The sequence below is a fragment of the Brachypodium distachyon genome, chromosome 1 (assembly GCF_000005505.3).
Source record: "Brachypodium distachyon strain Bd21 chromosome 1, Brachypodium_distachyon_v3.0, whole genome shotgun sequence".
Taxonomy (NCBI): domain Eukaryota; kingdom Viridiplantae; phylum Streptophyta; class Magnoliopsida; order Poales; family Poaceae; genus Brachypodium; species Brachypodium distachyon.
In genome coordinates, this window is record NC_016131.3 from 72184057 (window position 1) to 72200075 (window position 16019).

Sequence of the window (16019 nt, forward strand, 5' to 3'; positions counted from 1 at the left end):
ATTCAACTTTCACATAGAATCAAATTTCCTTGTTTCTCCTATATTTCAAATGTGGCATGATAAAAAAAAACCGCGTATCAAACAAGGACCGGCCTGTGCATAGTTGCACACATACGCCATAGACCATTCTCTTTCGAATATCTTATTTAAGTCAGCAATGACGGATTAGTATGGAACCGGTGTTCCAACTAAGTTGTGCGTCCAATGAGAATAAATAAATAGTTCCTCAGTTCGTAAAAATATGACGTATTTTGTTTCTTTTGGTCGACAATTTGAGCAAGGATTACTCCATCAATGTGTAATTTATGTGATACAAATCATAACCATAAGTAAGTACTTTTGAATACGAATGATGGCATCAATTTTATTTTACTTCCTTCGTCCAACAAAAGATGTCTCAAGTTTGTCCAAATTTAGATGTATCTAGACATGACTTAGTGTATAGATGCATTCAAATTTAGTCAAAGTTGAGACATCATTTGCTGAACGGAGGAAGTACAAAAATATATATTAATAAACTAACTCTTGGTCAAATAAAACAAAATACGTCCTATTTTTAGGATCGGAGGCGAGCAGGGGACGGTGGAACTCCGCCACCTACGGGCTCGATTCCATGGAGAACAGGCACGGGTAGCGCCGCAACAGGAGCAGAATGTCGGCCACGGACTTTGGAAGATGTTTGGCAGCCATCGGTGATCGGATGGCGGCGATGCCGGATTTTTCAGGTCATACCTGTTGGGCCCTTGCCAACATTGGGAATTTGGGGCATAGGGCATCACTTTCCTACTTTTAGGATAGATAGAAGAGAGAGAAAATATGAAATTGTCAGCTGAGAAGCATGCAGAGATTCTGTTGCAACACTGATTTTGCAACTTTTACAGAATATGATATTTTTAGGGATTGTAAATAAAAGGTATTGTTCCTTTACAAAGTTCATTAATGTCCAAAGCCACCACTTTATTTATATCCCTATAAACGTATGAACAATGTGGCCTCAATTCGAAAAGATTTTTTTTCTTTCTAAAAGATGCTTTCGATCTTGTGAAACATATGGAGTAACAAGGCGTCTTACCTGAGAAAATCGTACTTTGAGATACCAAGCTTATCGAAAGAAATCATCTTTCATGATTTCATCCGATCTAAGCAGGGCTTCTCCCCCGAACCATACACGAGTAACACGACCTCATCCATCAAGAGACTGCATGTGGCCCCCCCTGACCCTCCCCTCGCCCACTCCGGCCTCTATGCGACGTGGGCCTCTGGCAACCGGGACCCGCATGTCATAAATTCCGAGTAGAACTCTCTCGCAGAGTACGAGTCCCAGAGGAAATCCCAAACCCCTCTTCCAAGAAGAAACTACAGTATAAACTAATCCCCTCGCCTCCCTCCTGGGCTCCTCGCTTCGCCCGGCGGAACTGCGGAAGAAGAATATCTACCCGTTTCCGCCTCCCACCGCTCTCGACAACTACAGCCCCGGAAGGAGGCCGAAACCTAGCGCCGCCGACCTCGGAAATCCCGCCAGCCATGGCGACCTCGCCTACCCAGGGCGAGCCGTCCTCCTCCGATCCGTAAGATCCCGCCTCGATCTATCCTCCTAGGGCTCCCGATCTGGTCGACGGGAGGTTCTGCGTTGTCGATTGTTTCTCTGAATTTTGTTTTTGGTGGGATTTGGTGTGCAGGAAGTCGAAGAAGGACTACTCGACGGCGATCCTCGAGAGGAAGAAGTCGCCGAACCGGCTGGTGGTCGACGAGGCCACCAATGACGACAACTCCGTCCTCGCGCTGCACCCGGAGACCATGGAGAGGCTCCAGCTCTTCCGCGGGGACACTGTCCTGCTTAAGGTACGCGCTTCTGCGCGATTTATCTCCTGTCTAGGTCGAATTCCGAGGGCTTCGTTGTTATTTAGGATGCTGATCTGCGGCAGATTTGCCGAAAATTAGGAATTTTTGTGTCCTTAGGGCTGAGGTGAGCTGATGGTAATGGTTAGCGTTTAGAATACAAATCTGAAGGAAAAACTTCAGCCTTTTCGTTTTAATCGTTTGTGAAGCTGCGCTTTGGGCAACTTAGGGCTCATTTAGGGATCTACTGTCTAGGTATGCTCATAGAACCTCTAGTCTGTAATCATGACATCACAGCTATCTAGCTTCTTCTCGTCTGATTATCGTGAGTGATCAATCTATTCAACTATGATCTGCCACACTGCCGGTTGAATTTTGGATATTGGATAACTGGAGATTCATATGGCTTTGTTGGCTTCACCGACTGAGTGCTGAATTTTGGATGACTGGCCTATGTTTTGTTTGGCTTTCTGTTCACCACCTGAACCATCTAAGATATAAATCAGCTTTTTTTTTTGTGTCGATAGCTACTTCTTTGAGGTCATGTAGCTTACTGGTGTAGTTACATAACTTACGGTCAATGGGAGTTCATATCTGTGGGCACTTGGGAGTCACCGTTTACTACGTTTACTCAATAACCTGATGCTATGGAACTCGGTTATACTAGTTTTATGATTAGATTACATATCTTGTATGAAGTCAAGAGGAGTGGTACATATGTTTAATTTAATGTATTCTTTTCTTTATTGTCCCTATATATTAACAATTCTATCAACAAGCTAGCCTACTCAATTCATGGCTGCTGACATTTTGGATCATTGTCTTACAGGGTAAGAAGAGAAAGGACACAATCTGCATCGTGCTTGCGGATGACACATGTGAGGAGCCAAAGATCCGGATGAACAAAACTGTTAGGAAGAACTTGAGAGTGCGACTTGGTGATGTGGTGTCTGTTCATCAATGCCCAGATGTCAAATACGGGAAGCGTGTGCACATACTTCCTATTGACGACACGGTTGAAGGCATCACCGGAAACTTGTTTGATGCTTTCTTGAAACGTGAGTTTTCTTTAGCACCTAAATACTATTTTAAAGGCATTTTGACAGAAATTTCTGGTTTTCTTTTTTCATGTCCAATATTGTTACAGTTCGCATCTTTCCCTAACACTAACGTAGCATCTACATTATTCAAATGAATCTGCGCATTGATAGATTTGTTTGTGGGAAACATTTTTTTTTGGCACTCTTAGTTCAGTTCTGAGTTGGTCAGATGCTAGTACTGCTAATTTATCCATGATGTGATGTTGTGGCCTATCCTCTGAACTATGATCTCAGTAAATAAACTCATTGCATTTTGATATCCTTGATATACCAGGCTATTTTTTGCTGGGATGTTCTAAACTTTCTGCAACATGCTTTATTGTCTTATTGTACTTATATTGTTGTATTCATCTGGACCTTTTCAGCATACTTCCTTGAAGCTTACCGTCCTTTGAGAAAAGGAGACCTTTTCCTTGTGAGGGGTGGAATGAGGAGTGTGGAATTCAAAGTTATAGAGACTGATCCCGCAGAGTATTGCATTGTTGCGCCTGACACGGAGATATTCTGTGATGGTGAGCCTATCAAGAGAGAAGACGAGGAAAGGCTAGACGAGGTTGGCTATGATGATGTTGGTGGAGTTAGGAAACAAATGGCCCAGATCAGAGAGCTGGTCGAACTCCCACTGCGCCATCCCCAACTTTTCAAGTCTATTGGTGTTAAGCCACCAAAGGGCATATTGCTGTACGGACCACCTGGCTCTGGCAAGACCCTAATTGCTAGAGCTGTCGCTAATGAAACAGGTGCATTCTTCTTTCTGATTAATGGCCCAGAAATCATGTCGAAGCTAGCAGGAGAAAGTGAGAGTAATCTCAGAAAGGCATTCGAAGAAGCTGAGAAGAATGCACCAGCCATCATCTTCATTGATGAGATTGATTCAATAGCCCCAAAGAGAGAAAAGACGAATGGAGAAGTTGAAAGGCGTATTGTTTCACAGCTGTTGACTCTTATGGATGGTCTGAAATCCCGTGCTCATGTTATTGTTATGGGTGCTACAAATCGGCCAAACAGCATTGATCCTGCGCTTAGGAGATTTGGCAGGTTTGACCGGGAGATTGACATTGGTGTTCCTGATGAAGTTGGGCGCCTTGAAGTTCTTCGTATTCACACTAAAAACATGAAGCTAGCTGAAGACGTGAGTGATCCTTTTCAATAATCTTTTGAATGTGATGATTGTCTAAATGAATGATCACTTAATGGGACAAGTTCTTGATTCACTATCTAATTCTATTGCAGGTCGAGCTGGAACATATTTCAAAAGACACCCATGGGTTTGTTGGTGCAGATTTAGCTGCCCTTTGCACTGAGGCTGCCCTCCAGTGCATTCGTGAGAAGATGGATATTATTGATCTCGAGGATGAGACCATAGATGCTGAAATACTGAACTCTATGGCTGTTACAAACGACCACTTCAAGACTGCACTAACGACCAGCAACCCATCTGCTCTCCGTGAAACTGTGAGTCTCTTGGAGCATCTTTTCTGTTGTTTGTCGTATTGTACAGTTTCCATCTTACCTTTATTAATCCATCATATGAAAATCAGGTTGTTGAAGTTCCAAATGTCTCTTGGGAAGATATTGGTGGTCTGGAGAATGTCAAAAGGGAGTTGCAGGAGGTATTTTGCTGCTCCTTTGTTATCTCTACTTTTAAATTGCTGTTTCCTAGATATATAATTTGGATTTGACATAAACGAAATTCTTGCAGACTGTCCAGTATCCTGTGGAGCATCCAGAGAAATTTGAGAAGTTTGGCATGTCTCCTTCCAAAGGTGTTCTGTTCTATGGTCCTCCCGGCTGTGGTAAAACATTGTTGGCCAAGGCAATTGCAAACGAGTGCCAGGCTAACTTCATCAGTGTCAAAGGACCTGAGCTGCTCACCATGTGGTTTGGTGAGAGTGAGGCTAATGTGCGTGAGATTTTTGACAAGGCTAGGGGGTCAGCACCATGTGTCCTCTTCTTTGATGAGCTTGATTCAATTGCTACCCAGGTAAGTGTCTCTCATTACTCAGGTTCTATGTTTGTGCATGGACATTGTTTATTGCCGTTCAGTGTCTATATCTTATGGTCAATAACACTGAACTATATTACAGAGAGGAAGCAGTGTTGGGGATGCTGGAGGTGCGGCTGATAGAGTGCTGAACCAGCTGCTGACTGAGATGGATGGCATGAACGCAAAGAAAACTGTATTTATCATCGGTGCTACGAACAGGCCAGACATCATAGACCCTGCCTTGCTCAGGCCAGGGCGTCTTGATCAGCTTATCTACATCCCTCTTCCTGATGTTGAGTCCAGGCTCCAGATCTTCAAAGCATGCCTCAGGAAGTCTCCTGTGGCCAAGGATGTGGACTTGAATGCTCTTGCCAAATACACACAAGGGTTCAGTGGTGCCGACATCACAGAAATTTGTCAGCGTGCTTGCAAATATGCCATCAGGGAGAATATTGAAAAGGTACCGATTCAATATGATTTAAGTGTTCAATAATTAGTATTCTGGGGTTTTACCTGTTCTCTAATCTAATGAAACATAATTTCAGGACATCGAAATGGAAAGGCGTAGGAAGGACAATCCTGAAGCCATGGAGGAAGATGTGGTGGATGAGATCGCTGAGATCAGGGCTGCTCACTTTGAGGAGTCGATGAAGTATGCACGCCGGAGTGTGAGCGACGCGGACATTCGCAAGTACCAGGCCTTTGCCCAGACGCTGCAGCAGTCTCGTGGATTTGGCAGCGAGTTCCGGTTCCCTGATCAGCCCGCTGCTGGCGCTGCCGCTGCTGCCGACCCTTTTGCATCCGCTGCCGCTGCAGCTGAAGATGATGATTTATATAGCTAAATCCCTCTCTGTCGTGCTCATTAACTTACAGTGATTTCCTAAATATACTTGTCATGTTATGCCCTTCTCATATGCGAACGTTGAAGGCTGTACTTATTTTATTATTGGGATGATACTCGTATTATCTGCCAATTATTTGCTACTTTAGCTTGCTTTTGTAATGTTATACTGGTCTTGTGGAATCATAGGCTTTAACCATTTTGTTCAGCCAAGCTGACCACAACGAAGATTTATAATGTCTGGGGCTGGGAACATAATACTCCCAGCAAATCCACGTTAGTTAGCGTAGTAGAATAGTTGTGTGCGACAAAGATTACAATAACGTACGGTCCTTCATCATTGAGAATGGCAGAGTCTCTGGTGTCATTAGCAAGCTGAATGGTGCTTGCCAGTTGGACAGGTGGTTAAGTCCATGCCCGCGCCGTCTCTGACTTTTGCGAAGAAATCATGGCCAGGGAACACTCGATGACATCGAGGAACAACGATGTGTTTGGCAAACATTATTTCTCGGTGAGTTTATCGAGTTCGATGAGAAATCGGTGAAAGGCCATGCGATAGGGTTCAAATTCGACTGTCACTATAATCCACCTCTGACTTGACTGGATACCATTTGTGACGACGTCTGAGGACACATAAACACACGTCCGAGGACACACACCATAATTAATCTAACCAGATTATTAATTATAGATTGTGATTAGGGCCGCAATTTAACCATTAATCTAGCTCTCTTCCCCACACTATTCCAACATTAATCGAACAGCTTCATTAATCACGCGTCCAAATGTATAACCCAGCAAATTATGTTCTAATACTGAACAAATCAATATCAATGCACATATAGGTAACAATTTCCGCTAATAAGCAATTCCAGCCACAAAAATGTAGAAAGCAATGGTTCCACAATGAGGTTATATGAATAATATGAGAAGTAATATTTGGATATACTTGATTGACACAATTGTCTAGACTTATGTCGCAGCGTCATTTGAAATTTTCTTTGAAATGGCATTTGTTCGAATATACTCTGATTTAACTCAATCCTTCCGTTCAGACGGAACTTTGAGTCAGTTAACCATGTATCCAAAACAGGTTCAATAAGATGTCATTTCTCAAAAGAATTCAACTTTCCGATAGGATCAAATTACTCTAACATGGCACGAAACAACATCATCAGAAACAAGACCCGGCCTGCATCAATCAATTCATGCACCATAAACGTTCATAGGGTTCCATGAGTGTATGTGTCTGTACAGCGTTCTTTTAAAAAGAACCACCTATCTTTGGAAGTTCTCGTTAAATCGTTGAATCAAGAAATCATCTCCTCCATGATGGATTAATCTATACATTATATGATCTCTTAGCGTAGAGCTACGTTTTCTTCGATCCATAATAAATGTTTGATATTTAGTACACCAACATTTTTTATGGTAACGAAGGGAGATACGAGGGAGTCTGTATAACATAAAGAAAGAAGAATAAAAATTCGATCCATGAACAGCCCCGGATCAGATCTCCTCCTGTTACAAGGCACATCGGCAAGATACCAAACTTGTAAACGGAGATTGTCCCCGTCTTTCATCCGATCCAACCACTGCTCCCTAACGAACCGTACACACCTACCTACCCACGAGCTCGCCTTTCAGAGGCTGCCATGTGGCCCTCCCCACGGCCGTGTAGAGTCCGTACTCAATGCCACGTGGGCCACGCGCGACCCGGACCCGCATGTCATGGAACCCGAGTAGAACTCCCTCACCGTGCACGAGTCGCAGAGGGAATCCCAAACCCCTCTTCCAAGAAAGAAGCTATAAATGCAAACTAATCCCCTCGCTGCCTCCTCACTTTGCCCGGCCGAAGAATATCTACTCGCCACCGCTCTCGACGACGACAGCCCCCGAAGGAGGCCGAAACCTAGCGCCGCCGACCTCGAATCCGTCTGCCATGGCGACGCCCCCTACCCAGGGCGAGCCGTCCTCCTCCGATCCGTAAGATTCCGCCCGCGATCTAGGCCGAGAGGCCTCCCGATCTGGTCGACGGGATATTTCCCCCGTGGATTTTTATTTTTATTTTTGTGATTTATTTTGGTGGGATTTGGTGTGCAGGAAGTCGAAGAAGGACTACTCGACGGCGATCCTCGAGAGGAAGAAGTCGCCGAACCGGCTGGTGGTCGACGAGGCAACGAACGACGACAACTCCGTCGTCGCCCTGCACCCGGACACCATGGAGAGGCTCCAGCTCTTCCGTGGCGACACTGTCCTGCTCAAGGTATGCGCATCTGCTCGATTTTTCTTCTGTTTAGGTCGAATCCGAGGGCTTGCGTTGTTATTTAGGATGTCGATCCGCGGCAGATTTGCCAGAAATTAGGAATTTGGGTTTCCTTGCGACGGAGCCCAGCGTTTAGAATACAAATCTACAGGAAAAACGTTAGCTTTTTGATTATATAATTGTTTCTGAAGCTGTGCTTGGGGCAACTTAGGGTTCATGAAAGAATCTAGTGTCCAGTTATTCCTATCACTTCCTTGTGTAGGTGTGTGTGGGGGCCTGAGGGCTATCACTTATTCACTTAGCTTCGTAACATGTTTGAATATTTGATAGGGCCTTAGTCTGCCATCTGGTCATCATAGCTTAATTTCTAGCTGATTCTATTGTAATCATAGCTAGTGACCAACCTTTTCAAATGTGGTCTGGGTCTGCTACACTGTTCTTGTTCAATTATGGCAAGAGGAGGTTCGTATGTATTTTTGGTGTGCTTTCTGTTCACCATCTCATTCATCCAAGATATAAATTGATGTAACTTGGTAATGGTAGCTACATTTTTTAGGCCATGTACCTTGTGCGATTACATAACTCATGGTCAACGGCAGTTTATAGCTGCAGGCACTTGGAAGTTTAAGATTTTCTTGTTTACCGTATTTCCTCATAATTTGTGGCACACCTGTTGCAGTCGGTACTTTTATAGTTAGATTAGACATTCTCTATGAGGCCAAGAGGTGTAGTTGGACCTATTTGTTCAATTTTGATGTATGGTTTTCTATATTTTCGGTGCATGGTAATTATTCTATCAGCAAGCTTGTCTAATTAGTTCCTTGCCACTGACATTTTGGATCACTCTCCTATCAGGGTAAGAAGAGAAAGGACACAATCTGCATTGTGCTTGCAGATGAAACATGTGAAGAGCCAAAGGTCCGAATGAACAAAACCGTCAGGAAGAACTTGAGAGTTCGACTTGGTGATGTGGTATCTGTTCATCAATGCCCAGATGTCAAATACGGGAAGCGTGTGCACATACTTCCTATTGATGACACGGTTGAAGGCATTACTGGAAACTTGTTCGATGCTTTCTTGAAACGTGAGTTTTCATAATCACCCGAATACTATTATTAAGGCATGTTGTAAGAAATTTCTGGTTTTCTTTTTGCCATGGTCCATTCTAGTTATATATCATCAGTATCTTTCACTAACATTAACTTAGCTTCACATTAACGTAGCTTCTGATATTATTCGATTGAAGCTGTTAATTTGATAGTTCTTTATTTTTGCAAACAGAACTTTTAATGGTACTCGCATAGTTCATAGTTTTTCAGATATTGTGGTCTATCCTAAACTATGTATAGTGTGTAAATTCATTACATCTTGTGCCATACTTTAATGAGATTACTGCTGGCATATAGGAAGCCTTGATATGCCTGGTCATTCTTGTTAGGATGATCTTTACTTTCTGCAATCTGCTTTATTGCATTATTGTACTGATATTGTGTTCCTCTGGGCCTTCTCAGCATACTTCCTTGAAGCTTATCGTCCTTTGAGGAAAGGAGACCTTTTCCTTGTGAGGGGTGGAATGAGGAGTGTGGAATTCAAAGTTATAGAGACTGATCCTGCTGAGTATTGCATCGTTGCACCTGACACTGAGATATTCTGCGATGGTGAGCCTATCAAAAGGGAAGACGAGGAACGGCTTGATGAGGTCGGCTATGATGATGTTGGTGGAGTTCGGAAACAAATGGCCCAGATCAGAGAGCTGGTCGAACTCCCACTGCGCCATCCCCAACTTTTCAAGTCTATTGGTGTTAAGCCACCAAAGGGCATATTGCTGTTTGGACCACCTGGCTCTGGCAAGACCCTTATTGCTAGAGCTGTCGCTAATGAAACTGGAGCATTCTTCTTTCTGATTAATGGCCCTGAAATTATGTCCAAGCTAGCAGGCGAGAGTGAGAGCAATCTCAGGAAGGCTTTTGAAGAAGCCGAGAAGAATGCACCAGCTATCATCTTCATTGATGAGATTGATTCAATTGCCCCCAAGAGAGAAAAGACCAATGGAGAAGTTGAGAGGCGTATTGTTTCACAGCTGTTGACTCTTATGGATGGGCTTAAATCCCGTGCTCATGTTATTGTTATGGGCGCTACGAATCGCCCAAACAGTATTGATCCTGCTCTTAGGAGGTTTGGTAGGTTTGACCGGGAGATTGACATCGGTGTCCCTGATGAAGTTGGGCGCCTCGAAGTTCTCCGGATTCACACAAAAAACATGAAGTTAGCTGAAGATGTGAGTGATATTCGTTAATAATCTTTTGAAGGCGCTGATTTTCTAAATGCTTGATCATTTATTGTGTTCTGTTCTTGATTGCATTTTCTAATATGCTGCAGGTTGAACTGGAACATATTTCCAAAGACACCCATGGTTATGTTGGTGCTGATCTTGCTGCCCTTTGCACTGAGGCTGCTCTCCAGTGCATTCGCGAGAAGATGGATATTATAGATCTCGAGGATGAGACCATTGATGCCGAGATACTAAACTCTATGGCTGTTACAAATGACCACTTCAAGACTGCACTGACGACAAGCAACCCATCCGCTCTTCGTGAAACAGTGAGTGTCTTTTGGGTTATCTTTTCCGTTGATTTTTGTTGTGCATTTGAATTGCTGGCTCAACTTCAATCCATCATATGAAAATCAGGTTGTTGAAGTTCCAAATGTCTCTTGGGAAGATATTGGTGGTCTGGAGAATGTCAAACGGGAGTTGCAGGAGGTATTTTGCTGCTCCTTAGATTTCTCCATGCTAAGAAATTGCTGTTTTCTAGCTATAACTTGCATTTAACATAAATGAAATTCTTGCAGACTGTCCAATATCCTGTTGAGCATCCAGAGAAATTCGAGAAGTTTGGCATGTCTCCTTCCAAAGGTGTTCTGTTCTATGGTCCTCCAGGCTGTGGTAAAACATTGTTGGCCAAGGCAATTGCTAATGAGTGCCAGGCTAACTTCATCAGTGTCAAAGGACCTGAGCTGCTCACCATGTGGTTTGGTGAGAGTGAGGCTAATGTCCGTGAGATTTTTGACAAGGCTAGGGGGTCTGCACCATGTGTCCTCTTCTTTGATGAGCTTGATTCGATCGCTACCCAGGTTAGTCCTCCTTTCAAATTGTGTTTGTCTGTGACACCAGGTATTGCTCTCAGGTTGTATGTGTGTACTGGCACCTGAGTATTGCTTTTCATCCTATATCTTATTGCTGATAGCACTGAACTATATTTTAATACAGAGAGGCAGCAGTGTTGGGGATGCTGGAGGTGCGGCTGATAGAGTGCTGAACCAGCTGCTGACTGAGATGGATGGCATGAACGCAAAGAAAACTGTATTTATCATCGGTGCTACGAACAGGCCAGACATCATAGACCCTGCCTTGCTCAGGCCAGGGCGTCTTGATCAGCTTATCTACATCCCTCTTCCTGATGTTGAGTCCAGGCTCCAGATCTTCAAAGCATGCCTCAGGAAGTCTCCTGTGGCCAAGGATGTGGACTTGAATGCTCTTGCCAAATACACACAAGGGTTCAGTGGTGCCGACATCACAGAAATTTGTCAGCGTGCTTGCAAATATGCCATCAGGGAGAATATTGAAAAGGTACCGATTCAATATGATTTAAGTGTTCAATAATTAGTATTCTGGGGTTTTACCTGTTCTCTAATCTAATGAAACATGATTTCAGGACATTGAAATGGAGAGGCGGAGGAAAGACAACCCTGAAGCCATGGAGGAAGATGAGGCGGATGAGATCGCCGAGATCAGGGCTGCTCACTTTGAGGAGTCGATGAAGTACGCCCGCCGGAGTGTGAGCGATGCCGACATCCGCAAGTACCAGGCCTTTGCCCAGACGCTCCAACAATCACGTGGATTTGGCAGCGAGTTCCGGTTCCCAGATCAGCCCGCTGCCGGCGCTGCCGCCGCCGCCGACCCCTTTGCATCCGCTGCCGCAGCAGCTGAAGATGATGATTTATATAGCTAAACTAAACCCTCTTTGTTGTGCTCGTTAGCTTCCTGTGGTTTCGTTGATATACTGTTCATGTTACGGTCTCTTTTGTTACACGGGAGAACAATGTATCGGTATGCACTGGTAATCTTATTATCTGCCAATTGTTTGCTCTTCTGCTGCTGTTGTATTTTGTTCTGTGAGCGTGGGAACGTAGGCTTGTTAGCCATTTGGTACAGGTAGATCGCCGACCACATGAAATATGTGTACACTTTCCCTGTTAGAACTCCTTGGACCATGTTCAGGCTTATCGGATTAGGCAGCTGGAGAGACGATACTAATCAACGCGTCCTGCCGGTTTCTCCTGCGGCCACCTGGGAAGGAAAAGCTTAACGCGTAGGACTGAATTTGTTTGCCTTAATGCACCCAGTCGATGCCCTATCGATTCTCATTGTTTGTAATTTGCCTTGTTCCGAGGCAAAAATCGTTAACAAAATGAAGTTCCAAGCAACAGGGCTCTCTGATGACAAAACCTTATGTGTTGGTAGCCCAGACAGCCACGAGGGGTAAACAATTCAGGCGAATTTGGAGGTTTTTCATGGGTGACAGTTTCAAACTCAAGACCAAGCCATAGTTCTCATGGAAAGGGGTGTTGAGGGAGCGAATTTACATGAGCATGGTGATACGGTTCGAAAAGAATGCCGATGTACTCTTGCTAACCAATTTATAAACAGCAGACACCAATCAGGTCATGATCACACACTATTCACTGCTACAACAAAGGATAATAATAATAACCTAATGAAAACACCATAATACACAGAAGAGATGAAAGAAAAAGACCGCGAACACGTGTTGAAACCCCATTTGCCGGAAGACATGGCATGTAGAGGAGCCAATGGCAAGACGCTCGACTGTAACATGAGTGATTTCCCGGACACCTCACACCTCATTTTTTCAGCACACTGGCATGATAAAAAAGAAGAAACACAAAGCAGAACCATTAGCATGACTGCAAAAGAAATTGCTGCGACAACACGCAAGTAAAGAACGACGTAACAAAATTATATCTTATTTCAGCAGGTGGTCCAAATCCAAGGTAGGTAGTAAAAAGATGGAAGAAGATGTTCATGCAGAGTGGTTTACGGAGAAAATGTAAGTTTCTTAGGAAGGAGAATACTTACTTGTAAAGGTAGGCAGCAATACCAAGTATGACACAGAGCAGGACGATGTCGACGCAGAAGTTACGACTGGATCTCATCTGTTAACAAGCCGAGAGAGAAAACAGGTGCATATTAGCTCACCAGACTACCGAAGCATAAGTCAAAGGAAAGCACCAAGAGAAAGATAGACTTTTACCTGGAGAATAGTCTGTTTTAGTCTCACATTGGTATTCTTCAGATCTGCATTTGCTATGTCCACCTACATTCATCGTTTTACCACAAATTAAGCACTGCTGAGATGATTGATGGATGGAAGAACAAACTAGTGGTCGCAAGAGAACCAACCTTGTGGTCCATTTCATCCATCAAAGGAACTTGCCGATCCAATTCCTGATTGATCACAAGAGTTTAGTACAGTACTCAGAATCATCATATAACTTGAATAGAAGCACATCACGCAACCTCATTCATATCAGATGCCATGTTTTTCAGAGTTGCTAGCCCTTCACCAATAACGTCCAAACCTTCATCCTGCAGAATATTATTGCCAAACGCAGGTCTTGTTACATGGAAGTTCCCACAACCAGTGGAAGAAGAAAATAAAACAGAATAACAAAATTAGTTGAGTGAATCAAATTTTTTTACCTGTTTCATTCTACGCATCTCATATTCCTGGCGAAACTTATTTGATTCTTCTGTTCCCTTAAAGTACTCATCGTCAAAGTTGCCATCTGCACGCATTGAGGGGACAAAAAGGTTTAGCTTGTGACCTCAAAAGGACAACAGAAATTTTAAGAAGTGCATCTAACAGGCTCATGGCAAAGGTGATGAGCAAACAAACACAACATCCATTTCTCAAAACAAATTTAGGCATGGTGACAAGCATGCTCAATCCAAATTTATAATGGCAATACATTTGTCAACCTAATGCTAATATAGAAAGCAGAGGTGAGTTCTACAGCAATGGAGGACCTTATGCACTTGGAAACTCCAGTTGACCAATTTTTGCACAGAACAATGTTGACCTTAAGGTGAGGAGACACTCACGGAAGCAAATTTGTAAATCGGCCCACGTGTAAATGAAATTACAACCTTAACATTTGGATCCCTTCAAGAATTGGAGAGCTAAACCTTTAAACCGGCATGTTAGTTATGAAGCTGCTTAGTGTCAATCTGAACAGGCAATGAATAAGGGGGAAATGTGCCTAGATGTTTCCAACTAAGAAGCCAATGTACAAAATGAAGCTGCTTAGTGTTGATCTGAACAGGCAATGCATAAGGGGGGAATGGAACTTGCCTAGATCTTTCCAACTAAGAAGCCAATGCATAACTAATGACCTAGGTGATATAATGAGATGGTCACTAACCAGAAGTAGAGTCAAACTTGATGCCTCCACCAGTACGGGACCCAGAGGCTCCTCCCCAAGTTCCATTTTTCTTTGTCGCAGTAGCACTACCGTCTGGTATTGATTGTATTCTGTCAGGTAAGGCGGCAACCAGATCAGTACGGGTGGCAAGTTCCTCTCTTGTGAGCCCTTTGACCTGTTACAGGAAATGTTAAAAAAAGTCTTCAGACTCTTTTATTCACAAATCATACAAAAACAGAGCGCAAATTCTAAATCGCCTGTTCACCCAAAAGAAATATCTAACTGGGCATAGTTCTAGGCTACCCAAATTATGCATAACATAAAAATGAACCATGTAGAGGCATAGCTGAAAGAAACCAAAAGTAGAACATAAAACCAGCTAGGTCATGCGCAGTTCTAACTTGCAGAAGGGCATATGATGTCATACCCAAATATGCCGGTGATACTTGAATGTTAAGTCGAAAGAAAAAGGGACAAGTACAGACAACATACACTACTGGACAACAGCAGCAAAAGATTGAATTGCTTGATATCAACACAACATGATTTATCTAACTCGAATAAATAGATATGCATTTTTAAAAATGGCATGCAACCACAGGCGATGGTGAGACTCCATATGATATGATGATATATGGTGGTCATATGCGAAGAACTGGGCATCGATGGACATAAGCCTAGACATCATCAAATACCAACAAACAAATGAAAGTACATTGCAACCTACGAGACCTATAACTTCTCCTACATCTGGTCAGATTTAACCCAAACAATCAGCACGGAGACATTATCCTACCAATACTACGAAACTCGGAGATGGCAGACAGTATAGAGATCGGCGAACCTTCTTCAACGCGAGGCGCTGCAGCTTGGGCAGGTCCTCCTCGAGGAGCTTGGCCTTGGTGCGGCGGATCTCGGCGTTGAGTGCGACCACCGCGGCCCGGTTCTTCTCCTGCTTCGCCAACTCCGCTTTCTGCGACGGCGGCCAACAACCGATCAGATTCAGATCGAAAGAGGGGCCGGACCCCGGCTGCTGGAGAGCGGCGGGGAGGGAGTGGAGTAGAGCGCGGTACCTCGACGCACTGGGAGATGTAGGCATCGACGGATCCGTAGAGGCGGGCGAAGGGGTCCTCGCCGGCGACGTTGGCACCGTTGAGCTTCTCGGCATCGTACTTGTCGTACTTCTGGCAGATGGAGTCCACCCGCGTCAGGATGTCGATCACCGTCATCTTGGCGGCCCGGTCTCTCCCGTCCCGTCCCCGGCGAAACGAGATCGAGAGGAAGCAACCGCTAGCTGCTGCCGGCCGCTCTCCCCGACGAGCTCGGAACCGCCGCCGCGCTCCCCGTCGAGCAAGACACCGACCCGCCGGAGCGCAACACCTCCCGATAACCTCTGTTCCTGTCTAGTCTGTCTGTGGACTCCCTCACCGACCAGTGTTTCGAGTGGTTCGACCGAACCAGATAGGTTATATTCGTCCCAAA

The 16019-nt window shown here is 44.3% G+C and overlaps 3 protein-coding genes across 3 annotated transcripts; 2 read left to right on the forward strand and 1 right to left on the reverse strand.

Moving 5' to 3' along the window:
* Positions 1-1346: 1346 nt before the first annotated feature.
* Positions 1347-5953, forward strand: LOC100821547 (cell division control protein 48 homolog E). The gene is made up of 9 exons (XM_003558744.4): positions 1347-1568; positions 1680-1842; positions 2669-2897; positions 3305-4071; positions 4173-4394; positions 4481-4552; positions 4642-4923; positions 5027-5386; positions 5472-5953. Exons 1-9 carry the CDS (start codon positions 1525-1527, stop codon positions 5766-5768), a joined length of 2436 nt encoding a protein of 811 aa, XP_003558792.1. The 5' UTR covers positions 1347-1524; the 3' UTR covers positions 5769-5953.
* Positions 5954-7594: 1641 nt separating this feature from the next.
* On the forward strand, positions 7595-12184 carry LOC100821246 (cell division control protein 48 homolog E). Its single transcript, XM_003558743.4, has 9 exons — positions 7595-7753; positions 7871-8033; positions 8889-9117; positions 9545-10311; positions 10413-10634; positions 10723-10794; positions 10884-11165; positions 11302-11661; positions 11747-12184. The coding sequence occupies exons 1-9, from the start codon at positions 7710-7712 to the stop codon at positions 12041-12043; spliced, it is 2436 nt and encodes an 811-aa protein (XP_003558791.1). The 5' UTR covers positions 7595-7709; the 3' UTR covers positions 12044-12184.
* A 440-nt stretch (positions 12185-12624) lies between these two features.
* LOC100822792 (syntaxin-71) lies at positions 12625-15962 on the reverse strand. Its single transcript, XM_003558748.4, has 9 exons — positions 15611-15962; positions 15382-15510; positions 14538-14712; positions 13816-13901; positions 13633-13701; positions 13516-13560; positions 13367-13429; positions 13192-13268; positions 12625-12972 (listed from the first exon to the last, which is right to left on the reverse strand). The coding sequence occupies exons 1-9, from the start codon at positions 15764-15766 to the stop codon at positions 12957-12959; spliced, it is 816 nt and encodes a 271-aa protein (XP_003558796.1). The 5' UTR covers positions 15767-15962; the 3' UTR covers positions 12625-12956.
* Positions 15963-16019: the final 57 nt, after the last annotated feature.

Excerpts from the sequence above, each read along its gene's own strand:
- LOC100821547 (XM_003558744.4), top strand. The coding sequence starts at position 1,525 with ATGGCGACCTCGCCTACCCAGGGCGAGCCGTCCTCCTCCGATCC. Across the intron at positions 1,569-1,679 it reads GAGCCGTCCTCCTCCGATCC|GAAGTCGAAGAAGGACTACT; the intron begins GTAAGATCCCGC and ends TTTGGTGTGCAG. Across the intron at positions 1,843-2,668 it reads GGGACACTGTCCTGCTTAAG|GGTAAGAAGAGAAAGGACAC; the intron begins GTACGCGCTTCT and ends ATTGTCTTACAG.
- LOC100821246 (XM_003558743.4), top strand. The coding sequence starts at position 7,710 with ATGGCGACGCCCCCTACCCAGGGCGAGCCGTCCTCCTCCGATCC. Across the intron at positions 8,034-8,888 it reads GCGACACTGTCCTGCTCAAG|GGTAAGAAGAGAAAGGACAC; the intron begins GTATGCGCATCT and ends CTCTCCTATCAG. Across the intron at positions 11,166-11,301 it reads TTGATTCGATCGCTACCCAG|AGAGGCAGCAGTGTTGGGGA; the intron begins GTTAGTCCTCCT and ends ATTTTAATACAG.
- LOC100822792 (XM_003558748.4), bottom strand. The coding sequence starts at position 15,766 with ATGACGGTGATCGACATCCTGACGCGGGTGGACTCCATCTGCCAGAAG. Across the intron at positions 14,713-15,381 it reads AGCGCCTCGCGTTGAAGAAG|GTCAAAGGGCTCACAAGAGA; the intron begins GTTCGCCGATCT and ends TTCCTGTAACAG. Across the intron at positions 13,561-13,632 it reads TGGCATCTGATATGAATGAG|GAATTGGATCGGCAAGTTCC; the intron begins GTTGCGTGATGT and ends GTGATCAATCAG.